Source organism: Rhinopithecus roxellana, chromosome 9 (assembly GCF_007565055.1).
Source record: "Rhinopithecus roxellana isolate Shanxi Qingling chromosome 9, ASM756505v1, whole genome shotgun sequence".
Classification (NCBI taxonomy): domain Eukaryota; kingdom Metazoa; phylum Chordata; class Mammalia; order Primates; family Cercopithecidae; genus Rhinopithecus; species Rhinopithecus roxellana.
In genome coordinates this window covers 106,347,937-106,361,190 of record NC_044557.1, presented here as the reverse complement: position 1 = coordinate 106,361,190, position 13,254 = coordinate 106,347,937, and the positions used below count along the sequence as shown (strand labels likewise).

At 39.2% G+C, this 13,254-nt stretch overlaps 1 protein-coding gene across 3 annotated transcripts in view; it reads left to right on the top strand.

The window, feature by feature from the left end:
- COL14A1 (collagen type XIV alpha 1 chain) overlaps positions 1 to 13,254 on the top strand; it is a 256,610-nt gene that overhangs the window by 114,939 nt on the left and 128,417 nt on the right. For all 3 annotated transcript variants that reach the window (XM_030938097.1, XM_010381456.2, XM_030938098.1), the window contains exons 20-23: positions 397 to 526; positions 4,133 to 4,255; positions 6,832 to 6,981; positions 11,436 to 11,552. In XM_030938097.1, the coding sequence (XP_030793957.1) occupies positions 397 to 526; positions 4,133 to 4,255; positions 6,832 to 6,981; positions 11,436 to 11,552 (520 nt within the window). The remainder of the gene's footprint in view (positions 1 to 396; positions 527 to 4,132; positions 4,256 to 6,831; positions 6,982 to 11,435; positions 11,553 to 13,254) is intronic.

The following is a 13,254-nucleotide window of genomic DNA, read 5'->3' as shown; positions in this document are numbered from 1 at the left end:
TTGCAAGAGGATACTTAAGTAAAACAAAAAATGATAAGCAGCAGGCTGGATTATAGAATGAACTCTCCCAATCCATAGACACCTGCTATCTAAACAGGCCATTATTCTCTCTTATGGATACTTTACAAATGCCAAGAAGATGTTGAGAGAAGAATATTCCTTAGAGCTTAAGAGCATCAAATTTAAACCTTCTGTATTAGTGATTATAAACTAAGGGTTACTATGATGGGAATTTCAGGAAGAAATGCTTTTGCACGAATGCCCTTTCTTTTCTACTCACTCTCAAAGCACATCTGTTTGCTTTTGATTGTTTCAAAATGTGTAAAGTTGTGCTTCATTAGCAAATCAGTGGAAACAGGTCTCACTAAGACTGTGGTCCTTTGCTTTTTTGTTCAGGTTATGGTGCCTGGAAGCCAGAACAATCTCCTTCTGAAGCCTCTGCTTCCTGATACTGAATACAAAGTCACAGTGACTCCCATCTACACAGATGGAGAAGGCGTCAGTGTCTCTGCTCCTGGGAAAACCTGTAAGTGAAGCTTTCTCCCTTTGGATATAAGCTGACTTGTCCCTTGTAATGCACCCTGAAAGATACAGTAGATTGCAGTGAAGAAACTAAAAGATTTGGAAACAGGAAATCTGTCTGCATCCTGTCTTTACATACACAAGCTATGTGACGTTGAGCAAATTGCTTAAATGTTCTGGGCTGCAGTTTCCTTTTCTGTGGAAGTGAAGACTTGAAAAACCACTAGATCATTCTCTTCCAGAGTTTAATTCATCAAGGTCCTGTTGATTCATCAAAATGTATTCTGAGTGCCTAATTTCTCTTCACCTAACAGGTGTGCTCTAGTCCAAGCCACACTCTCTCTCTTATTTTTGTTTTATTTAATTAATTTACTTTTATTTCCATAGGTTTTTGGGGAAGAGGTGGTATTTGGTTACATGAGTAATTTCTTTAGTGGTGATTTGTGAGATTTTGGTGCACTCATCACCCGAGCAGTATACACTGAACCCAACTGGTAGTCTCTTATCCCTCATCCCCTTCCCACCTGATCCCCTGGAGTCCCCAAAGTCCATTGTATCCTTCTTATGCCCTTGCATCTTCATAGTTTAGCTCACACTTATAAGCGAGAACATACGATGTTTGGTTTTCCATTTCTGAGTTACTTCACTTAAAATAAGTCTCCAGTCTCATCTAGGTTGCTGAAAATGCCATTAATTCATTCCCTTTTATGCAAGCCACACTCTCTCTCATCCAGATAAGTGTACTAGCCTCCTGTCAGGTCTTCCTGCTTCTACTCATGCCATCTCCTATTCTTCTCATAGCAGTTTGAGGAGATTTTCAGCAGATAAATGATCTGCACCTCTGTTCTAAGCCTCCCAATGGCTTCTCATTGTACCCAGGATAAAATCCTACGTCTTGCTGTGCCTTACAAAGATGAACCTACCACCTGGATCCTGCTGATCTCTTTGATCTCCCCTCCTGGCCATTTCCCCAGCCATACCTCCCCTTCTGCCCTCCACTGGACTCTTTGAAGTTGTTCCTGCTCTAGGCCCCACGCCCTAGCAATTCCTTCTACATGGAATATGCTTTCCCAGATGTTTGCATGTCAGAATTTTTCTGTTCATCCTGGTCTAAGCTCAACGTCACCTCCTCAGCTTTTTCTGGCCACCCCATGCAAAGTAGCCCCCACTGTCTATGATATTATCATTTTTTGTTTGTTGCTTTTGGTCATATCATGGCACTAATTACTCTCTGGTGTTTTCTTATTTATTCATGTATCTGCTCACTGTCTGTCTCCCACCCCTGGAAGGCAAGCACCATGAGAGCCTGGGGCCTCATCAATACTGTTCACTTCTGCATGCCAAGCTCCTATGGCGCTGGATGGCACAGAGGAGGCGTCATGCAATGCTTGTTTAAGAAGGATTGACCATGGTCCTCAAATGAGAAAGATGCATGAACACCCTTGATTAAAGCATTACAGAGTCTTAGTTGTCTTCATTATTGATCTGATTGTCTATTCTTGCATAAAGACTGCTCTAGAACTTAATGGCTTAAAACAGTGACCATTTTTTTTTTTTATCACATCTCACAATTGTGTGGGTCAGGAAATTGGGCAGGACTTGCTGGGAAATTCTGCTCCACATGGGATTGATCCATGTCACCTGGTGGTATTCGTTTGAGGGTTGGGCTGGTGTGGAGAGTACAGGACAACTTTACCCACATGTCTGGCATCTTGGTGGGGGTGGCAAGCAGCCTGGACCCAGCTGAGTCCCTCTCTCTCTCCATTAGTCTCAGAGCTTCTCCATGTGGTCTTTCCAGCAAAGCAGTCATATTTCTTACATGTCAACTCAGGACTGTAACAGTAAGAGTTCCAAGAGGCATAAAATGGAAACTGCTAGTGTATCTTCTGCTGCAGTCTATTTATTGGTCAAGGTAGTCATAGAACCCACCCAGATTCAAAGAAACAGTCATAGCCCCACCTGTCAATGGAAGGAGGGTCAAAAACTCTGTGACCATCTTTATCCATCATAATTACCAAATGGTGACATGTGGTTAGGTTCAAAATGGTGTCAAGGGCTGAATTCTGTACCTGGGCACTGAAGTGTGGAGTTTTCAAATAAGTTTGTGAAAATCATTAAAATTGTGAAGCCCAGAGTCCTGATTCTACTCAGCTAGGCAAATAGATATCATCTCCTCATTTAACAGTGCTGGCATCACTCCCTCCTCCCATGCTTATGCCGTGTGCCTCCACCCAGACTCCCACCAAGCCTGCACATTTTGCTAAACATCACCCAGAGTATTGTGAGTCCTCAGAGCTGCTATAGTTGTTTCCTCAGGCGACAAGAGGAAGGAAAGAAGGAAAACAGAAGAGTAGAGCTATAGGGAGATTTCAAACTTTTCACTCCACCTTTACCAGTATATTGGCATCTTGATTTGGTCTATGCACTGGAACTTCTAGCAGATGTTGGTATGTTGCTGCTAAATAAATGTTTGAAAACCAAAACCACAGACTTAAGCAACAATTAAAGAAAACATCAAGTAGTATTTTACCTAGCAAAGTAAATACTTGCTATTATTTATTTATCTTTAAATAAAAACTATTTAAAGATTATTAGTATGAAAATAGGGCCTAAATCTTATTACAGAAATGCCATTACATCTTAACAATCTGTATATAGTGAAATTATTTTGAAGTATTAGTGGATGATCTAAGCATGATTAAGCAGTGGCCAACACAACTAAGTTTTATCAACAACAAAATGATAATGACAAAATGCATACAAATTTATAATAATGCTCCATATAAATGACTGTAATGTTTTGATAAAAAATGGATAAGTAATAATATAAAACTTCAAACAATATAGGAAATATGAAGATGAAAGCAAAAAAAATCAGAAACTTACCTCTAAGAATAATCACCATTAACATTCTATGAACATGCCCCCAATATTGCTGTTCACATATACTTAGTGGAACAGAGTGGCGTGGAGACAGACATTTCTAATAAACACGATTGAATTCAATTATACCTAAAATTAACTGATGAAAAGGGAATGAAAATAACAATGAAAGACTTCTGCATTTCAGATAAAAGTGTTTTGTCCTAAGAGCAGTTATTTCCCATATATTTAATATTGAAGGCCAGGTGTGGTGGCTCACGCCTGTAATCCCAGCACTTTGGGAGGCCAAAGCAGGCGGATCATGAGGTCAGGAGATCAAGACCATCTTGGCTAACACGATGAAACCCCGTCTCTACTAAAAATACAAAAAATTAGCCAGATGTGGTGGCACGTGCCTATAGTCCCAGCTACTTGGGAGGCTAAGGCAAGATAATTGCTTGAATCCAGGAGGTGGAGGTTGCAGTGAGCGGGGATCGTGCCACTGCACGATCCCCTGGGTGAAGGAGTGAGACTCTGTCTCAAAGAAAAAACAAACAAAAACAAACAAACAAACAAAAAAAAACAACCACAGACTCTCAAAGGCTTCTCATTGTGTGTTTCAGTGTACTTTCACTTTTAAATATTTTTAATTTTATGGGAAGATGTCTTATATTTTGGTGGCAACAGTGTGGGACATACAGAAGGAAATTACAGTGTATCCCTGTTTTTCCTTTTCTTTTCTGCTCAGTGCCATCCTCAGGGCCCCAGAACTTGCGGGTGTCCGAGGAATGGTATAACCGGTTGCGCATTACGTGGGATCCCCCATCTTCCCCGGTGAAAGGCTATAGAATTGTCTACAAACCTGTCAGTGGTAAGTAAGGCTTTGGAAATCATATTGATACCATGAGTAGTCACTTAAAATGTCTTTTAAGATAAATTGTTTTCTTATAACACTTGATGTTTGGTTGTATTTTTTAAAGAAGTAGGGAGAAACTCTTACTTGTTTTGGAAAAATAAAGTGTTTTAGTATGGTTAGTGATAAGGTAGATATTATCAGGATGATGAAGCTATGACGTGACATAGCAAACTACTGGGCACATCAATTAGAAGAATATATATTGGGTATATACTTGACCTAATCATACCCTAGACCAGGAATCAATCTAAGGAGACCTTGACTTTATAGGAAGCTTTTATGCTCAATGAAGATATAAGTTCTAAACATTTGGAATTTCGGATTTCAAAGTTCTCCTCTACCTCTTACTTCTTGGATTAGTTGGAAAAATTTCATTTACCAACTTCTTAGTCTCCCCAGTTTAGAAATGATATTGGGGGGGAAAAAACTCATCACAGTAGTAAAATGCTTTTCCACCAGTCGCTTAGCCACCTCCATAAGAGGATCCCTCTCACCTCTACCTCCCACATCGTTATATCTTGAAGGCATGAAAATGATCCAAGTAGAAAGTAATCGCACCCTTGGTCTGTACGCCTGTGAAGAGGAGACCGTGTGCACCAGCACCTCTTACAGTGCCATCTCCCCATTCTTAGCAATCTCACGAAGTTTAAACAGGAGACTAGAATTGATGTTATTAGGGTCTTCTCAGTTTTCTAGACCTGGGCTTGCAGTGCTCTAGTTATTCAGCAGAAAGGACACCTCCAATCATTTTTCTTAATTTGGCAGGAAAATTTAAAAAACATTCTTAGGGTCATTAAAACATTTTCTGCTGTCTGGGTGTGGTGGCTCATGCCTATATTCTCAGCCCTTTGGGAGGCTGAGGAGGGTGGATTGCTTGAGTCCAGGAGTTTGAGACCAGCCTGGGCAACATAGTGTGACCCCGTCTCTACAAAAAATACAAAAATTAGCCAAGTGTGGTGGCATGCACCCATAGTCCCAGCTACCTCGGAGGTTGAGGTGGGAAAATTGCCTGAGCCCGATAAGTCAAGGCTATAGTGAGCTGTGATCACACCACTCCAGCCTGGGCAACAGAGCAAGACCCTGTCTCAAAAAATAAAAATAAAATGTAAGCCCCTTCTGCCTTCAAAAACTCTGTTAGTCTCAATTTTTCATCTGAGATGTGGTTCTCGCCCCATATCAATTTTCAGCCTTTTCTATTGTGTCCCATTATCCACGTGCTGTTGTCTTCAGGCCCATAAGACTCAAATACTCCCACCTCCAGTTTCTCCAGACAAGCATCCTTATAACCAGGAAAATAAAATAGTAAGACTAGAACGATGCACGAGCCTGCTCCAGGCTCATTCTTTGGGATGCATCACCAGTGTTTTTGTCTCTTTGCTTTAGGCCTGAAGCATATGTTAATTTGTAAGACAGCCTTGCTTAATTTGTTCTTTGGATCATTTTACAAATATTGATCAGGCTTTCTAAGCACGAAAAGCTTTATTTTAGGCCAGTGGTTCTCAGTTGATGTCATTTGCCCCCCAACAGAGACATTTTTTATTGTTACAACTGATGAGGGAGGACTTGCTCCTGGAATCTAATGGGTACTGCTAAACATGCTACCATTGACAGTACTCCTCTGCCCCAGAATAAAGAATTTTTCAGTTCAAAATACCAATAGTGCTGAGGCTGAGAAATCCTGTTTTAGGTCAAATGGGAGAAATATACATGTATGGTCATTTGCATTGTACGTGTGGGGCATGGGACCATCGCTACTGAGTTAACACATACATAGAGAAACATATAAATGTATTGTTGGAAGGGGGCTTCTGGAGGAAAGTGATGAGTATTTTGAGAACGTGTCACTAACTCAAAGCTCTTAAAGAATGAGGATGCTTGGGAAGAGGCAGGAGGTAAATAAATTTGCATAGGCTTTAGCAACAAATGTTTTTAAGGCTTCATTAAAGACCCCACTAGATTGAAGAAGAGGTGAAAACATAAAGGCCTGAAAATGCTAGCTAATCAAGGGCGTTGGAATAAGAGCATAATCTGTCTGGTATTAAACATCCTAAAAGGAGTAGATAAAACTAAAGTGGTAACATTGATGCTGGTTCACAATGTGGCAAGGTTTGGCCTGGTCTCCATGATAAAATTTGCTATGACTGCCACTTGCTTGTCTGCTGGGAACAAAGTTGGTTACCTTAGAAGGGACAATTGAGAATTATTTCTTTCATTGGACAAATTCCTCAATTGCCTATCACGACATAGTACATAACAATATAGCAGATGGTAGACTATGAGGTGGACCAACTTCTTTGAATAAGCACGAGGATAAAACTATATTTGGGGAAAGGACTAGGTCCCTAAAAATAACCTTTAGTGCAGCAGTTTTTAGAGCTAGATGAGACAAGATTGAAACCTCAACCCTGCTGTCTGCTTGCTGTGTAATCCTAGGCAACTGAAAAGCAGTCAAGTGAATACAATTTGATCTAACAGTGCTTCTATTTTCCCATATTTTGTTGTAACTAAAATATATCCTCTTTCTTCTTTAGTTCCTGGTCCAACACTGGAAACATTTGTGGGAGCTGACATTAACACCATTCTTATCACAAACCTCCTCAGTGGAATGGATTACAATGTGAAGATATTTGCCTCCCAGGCCTCAGGCTTCAGCGACGCCCTGACAGGCATGGTGAAAACATGTAAGAGCCATCTCCAGTGGCCTCAACCGTACATGGGTTTTGCTTTGTTTTGTTTTTTGATATGGAATCTCTCTCTGTCGCCCAGGCTGGAGTGTGGTGGTGCGATCTCGGCTCACTGCAACATCCGCCTCCAGGGTTCAAGTAATTCTCCTGCCTCAGCCTCTCGAGTAGCTGGGATTACAGGCACATGCCACCACGCCCAGTTAATTTTCGTATTTTTAGTAGAGATGGGGTTTCACCATGTTGGCCAGGATGGTCTCCATCTCTTGACCTCATGATTCAACCTCCTCAGCCTCCCAAGCACATGGGGTTTTGCTGTTTTTTTTCACTGTAACTTGTCACTCAACCCCTGCTTCCATTTGGTCATTCATTTTTCTTTTCCTCCATGTTGCCCTTTCTGGATGGTATTTCAGGGAAAGAAAGGTGTGCTGTATATTTGGGGTAGTTCGGATTCCTGGTTGACAGGCGGGATGTCAGTACCTGGCTTTCAAATAGGCTTGATGATTGCAGATAGGATTTCCTTCTGGAAAATCTGTGTTGGCATTTTTCAAATTAAGTGAAATTTTCCAAACAGCCTGTAGCCCGAGATGACCAATGTCAAAGTTGGAGCAGGAGGAGGTTTGTCTTTTCTCAGAGGGGTCACTCCACCCCCTTGCACATGCACACATGCCATCCATCAAAAGTACATGCCATCCCATTCTCAGCACTTCCTTCTCTACTCCTTTGAGGGTTTTCATGTTGTCTGCACACCATCTGGGACTTCTCATTGACGTACACCACTCCCAGACACCCACGCATTAATCAGTGTTTTCCAAATTCCAGCATGTATGTTCCATATTCCTGAAGTTTGTTATACCTCCGCATGATCTGTTTGTTTATTTGAATTGACTTACAGTTTTTGACCTAAATACTTTTCAAAATCTATGTAATTACCCTAAACAGAAAATCAGTATTTTCATTTTTTAATATATTAAAAAAAATTTCTGCTCTACTAGCTTTTTAGTTAAATATTCTAAATTTTCATAGATACCCTAGAGATTTCCATATGAATCCTTAGTTTATTCCAGTCTACCTTAAATTACTGCTTTTGGGCTTAAGAATTTTTTAACAATGTATAATACCTTCTTCCTTTTTGCTACTCTTTTTCCATCTGTTTTGTAATTCTATTGTTATAAACCCCTCAAGATATTGTTGTTGTTTCAAATACTCACTATTCTTTCATTTTTTTCTAGCTTTATTGAAGTATAATTGGCAAATAAAAATTGTATATATTCAAGGTGTAGATACACAGATCTGCAATCTTCAGTGTGATGATTTATGTTTACAATGTGTAATGATCACCACAATCAAATAATTTTGATACATTTTGTTTTCTTTTTTGATAGTCAAATGACATCTTTTTTTAATTTAATTTTATTTATTTTAAAAACTTCAATATCTCTTGGGGTACAAGGGGTTTTTGGTTACATGGATAAATTCTCTAGTGGTGAATTCTGAGATTTTACTGCACCCGTCACTGGAGCACTGTATACTGTCCCCAATCCATACTCTTTTATCCCTTACCTGCCTTCCAAACCTCCCCCTTTAGTTCCCAAAGTCCATTGTATCACTCAAGATTTTTAATCACATTTTGAAATACACATTAAAGATAACACGTAAATGACCAAAATACAAGTGGTTTGGCTATGTGCTAATAAAAATAGTTCTGAGTGCAATCAACAACACATGCCCCACTCTTGAGATCGTAGTCACGTTATTATTGAAAGAATAAGCCTCAAATCTGCTACTTGTTAGCATGGCCTTGGGCAAATTGCTTAACTTCCCTCAGTCCAGGCTTTCTCAATTCTAAAATGAAGATAATAATAACCATTGTTCAGGCAAATTGTGAGGATCACAGAGAAAAAATGTATGTAGCGCGCTTATCATGTGGCAAATATTCAATGAATAATCACTATTATTATTGTAATGATTGGGCTTTATGCACTTGGCCTATATCTTACCCTCATCCCTAATAAATAATTAATCTAATCAATACTGTCAGGCAAAAGTGGGCCATATATTAAGCCAGACCCCAGCGCCCCCGATTGCATGTAGGGCCAGCACTTTTACAGAAGAGGTGTCCTGAATTCTCTGTCATGGAATATCTTGGCTAGCTAGTGAATAAATGTATCTTAAAGGAAATAGTCTCCATCTTCAACAGACCTAGGAAGCCTTTGACTGTGGTTCTGATCTTGTGCTTGGCTGTTGATGTGACACTGTTGTGGCTTTACTAATGAAACCTCCAAGTATTTCCTCTGTTTCGCTCCTGTAGCAACCTCACAGCCTTCCTTAGTTACACCACAGCACCCCCTATAGCTGGGATTACAAGCATGCGCCACCATGCCTGGCTAATTTTCTGTTTTTAGTAAAGACAGGGTTTCACCATGTTGGTCAAGCTGGTCTTGAACTGCTGACCTCAGGTGATCCACCTGACTTGGCCTCTCAAAGTGCTGGGATTACAGGAGTGAGCCACCATGCCCAGCACTATGACTTTTTATTGGTCTCTCTTCTCCCCAGTCTTTCTTGTCTTTTTCCATCCTCTTTTCTCTGCTCCCTCTTCAATTTTGTTTCCTCTTTCTTCTCTCCCTTAATAAATATATTGAGCATTCCAAACATATTTTAAAAGACTGAGATTGTTGAATTGTTTTACATTCTTGTCCTTAAAATATAAATTAAGTGGGTTTATTATTTATTCTATTTCTCCCAAGCAAAAGAAAACCTCCCACAATGGCAAACAAATTAATATAAGGTATTTAAAAAATATTTTGTGTGGTTATATAAATCATTAACATTGATAAAAGTTATGTAAATTAGGGCCGGGTACAGTGGCTCATGCCTGTAATCCCAGCGCTTTGGGAGGCTGAGGCAGGTGGATCACCTGAGGTTAGGAATTTGAGAACAGCCTGGCCAACATGGCGAAACCCTGCCTCTACTAAAAATACAAAATTTAGTCGGGTGTGGTGGTGGGCACCTGTAATCCCAGCTACTCAGGAAGCTGAGGCACGAGAATCGCCTGTACCCGGGAGGTGGAGGTTGCAGTGAGCTGAGATTGTGCTACTGCACTCCAGCCAGAGTGACAAGAGCAAGACTCCATCTCAAAAAACAAAACAAAAAAGTTATATAAATCAATTAACATTCATGTCATTTGTTTTTGTTAGGGGAAAGAGAGATTGTTTAATTGGCTTTAGGAAAAAAGTCTTCTTTTCTTCTGTAACAGAAAGGAACAGTGTAAATGCATAAATTGTAGTTAAACAAGATTATTTTTACCACCTTGAAAAGATAATTTCAAGGTATTTTTATTTTGTGAGTAAGCTAAGAGAGAGAGAGAAATAATAGAAAATGATATGAATGGAAGTCAGAGGTCATTAGGAAAAGTAAATATGTTGATTTTCTGCTTGGATCCAAATGATAAACACTGGCTACCTACTTTTCTATTGTCTTGTAGAAACAATATTTTATTGCCTCCCCAGACAACCATGTTTGCATATCACAGTGTCTAAGATTAATAGGAACCTATGTATTTTTAAAATAATTTGTGTTATCTGTGTAAAATCTTTTATTTTTAAATTTTCAACAGTGTTTATTCAATCATGTTTTGAAGACCAGTCCTTGTAAAACTGCTCCCGTTTGCAGAACACTTCCATTTTGACTATTTCACTCTTCTCTTTTTAAGCCATGGCTGTCTCATTGGTTGATAAGTACATACTGTATTTACTTTTTTATTATACAAGTATTATGTGTTTATTGTGTAATATTTAGAAAACACAAGTATATAAAGGGGATAAGATTGAAAATTACCCAAAATTTCATCATCGTTTGCATCTGGTCTTTTTGCTATGACTATGTACTTCCTCTTCTATTTAAAATGCAGACAGGGCCAGGTATGGTGGCTCACACTTGTAATCCCAGCACTTTGGGAGGCTGAGGTAGGCAGATGGCTTGAGCTCAGGAGTTTGAGACCAGCCTGAGCAACATGGCGAAACACTGCCTCTACAAAAAAAAAAAAAAAAAAAAAAATTAGCTGCATGTAATGGCACATGCCTGTGATCCCAACTATTCGGAAGGCTGAGGTGGGAGGATTGCTGGAGCCCAGGAGGTCAAGGTTACAGTAAGCTAAGATCATGCCATTGCACTCCAGCCTGGGCTACAGAGCAAGACCCCGTCTCAAAACGAACAAACAACAAACAAATAAGAAACATAGCAGACAGACCACATCATGCATAATGTTTTGCAATCTGTTTTCTCAAGTCATAAAACATTTATCTTTTGTACACTAACTCATTGTAAATTGATGGATTTCCCAGCTCTGAGTATGCAGCTTTGAATGAAAATTGTTCCAGAAGTTAATTTCAGATTCAGGGATGTTTGTGGTATTGTCTGCAGTGTAATACAGTTATGTTTCCATTTCATTCCAGTGTTCTTGGGTGTTACAAATCTCCAAGCCAAACACGTTGAAATGACCAGCTTGTGTGCCCACTGGCAGGTACATCGCCATGCCACAGCCTATAGGGTTGTTATAGAATCCCTCCAGGGTAAGTACAATCCATCACTTATGTTTTTGTCAAGCATTTGTGTATTTGATTCTTTGCACACCGCTGTGTACAACACACAAGTGGCATTAGACAACAGCCCTCTTGTCGAGGAAGCAATTTGTACTGGTCAGTTATGCTGCATATAGAGTCTGACTGGTTAGGTAAGCGAATTACTAACCCTCTGCAAACCTCCCTTTTCCTTATCTGGTAATGGGTATAACCATAGTGCTGATTTTTTAGAGTTCTGTGAAGATAAAACTGAGATATTCCACATGAAGCATTTGCAACAGTGCTTTGTGCACTGAAAGGACCCCAAAAATGTTAGCAGCCAGATAGCCAAGACTAGCATACATTAAAATTATATTGTGCTCTAATTTGGGTAATCACTCTCTAGGGATCAAGTTTAAATTTAATGTTTTTCTTAGTGTTTCTTTTTCTTTTGGGGATAACTGGTGAACAACAAACCCTCATTACAGAGATTTAATGTATCTATACCATCATGAACAAGTTCTTCAGCGTTACAGTTCTCACGTTCATCCACAATTTGGGACTTTGTTCCAAAGCTGAAACAGTAAAAATGTCTCACTGTCTTCATTAAAAATATTGAGAACAACAACAAATGCCTGATTCCCCAAAAATGAGTATCTAGAGCCGGTTTATCATCTTTTCCCAATATCAGCATGGACACTATTCAGAAGATGAATCAAATAATATACTTAATCAGATTTATAGAAACAATAGAAAAGATATGTCTTGTTATTTTATGGAATTATAGGAGATGCTAAATAATCCCAAATGGTTTTTTAAAATCTTCCAAACGTGGGAGTAAAATTGTTAAAAATGTAGCCTATTCTTTCTAGACAAATGATCTTGGTTTCCCCATTTCCGAAAAGCAAGATGACCTAATTATTTCTAGTCCAGATAAGATTGGGTTTAGTAGCCCATATTCCTGACTATAGCTACCTTCAAAATCCGTAAATCCCATTTTTGATACAATCCATAAAGTGGAAAGCATATTTTAGGAGAGCACTGAGAGCATTTGGAAATATGTCCCTTGTAGAATAAGAACTGAGATAGGTGGAACATACTAGAAGAAATTCCTGCCAATCCCAGGCAAGATATCATCACGATGGACATGCGGCACCACTGCTTCCTTGAATCCCTCTATATGATGTAAGGATCCTTCCAGCCTGACATTGGCTTGACATTTGGGAGTGGTATTAATCTGGAATAAACATTGAGGGAGAAAAAGTCAGGATAAGTCGCATGGATTTTGTGGTTGTGTTAAATATGATTGATGGGATGCCAGAAGTAGATAAAGCACAGGCAGCAATTTGAGAAACAACTATGAAATCTGGAGGAGTTATGTTTCCTATATTTCTATAAGTCACACTTTAATATAGAAGGGTTGACATTTAGAGGTATTTGCTAAGCCTAAGAAAAAGTGCTAAGTATAATAATAATCATCCTCCCAAACTAACCCACAATTCTTTTATGTGATTTATCCTTTTATATGATTTAGGAAATTGAAATGAAGGGACATGGGTTCCTGTGGATGTTCGTTGCCTTTCATAAAAATTTATAACTATATATGTTGACACAACAATGTATAAAAACTGGCTTTATCAATGCCATCAGTAATATTCGTAGCTTTTTAAATTAAATGCTTTTAGTTTAGCATATTTGCAAAGCAGCCTTGAGA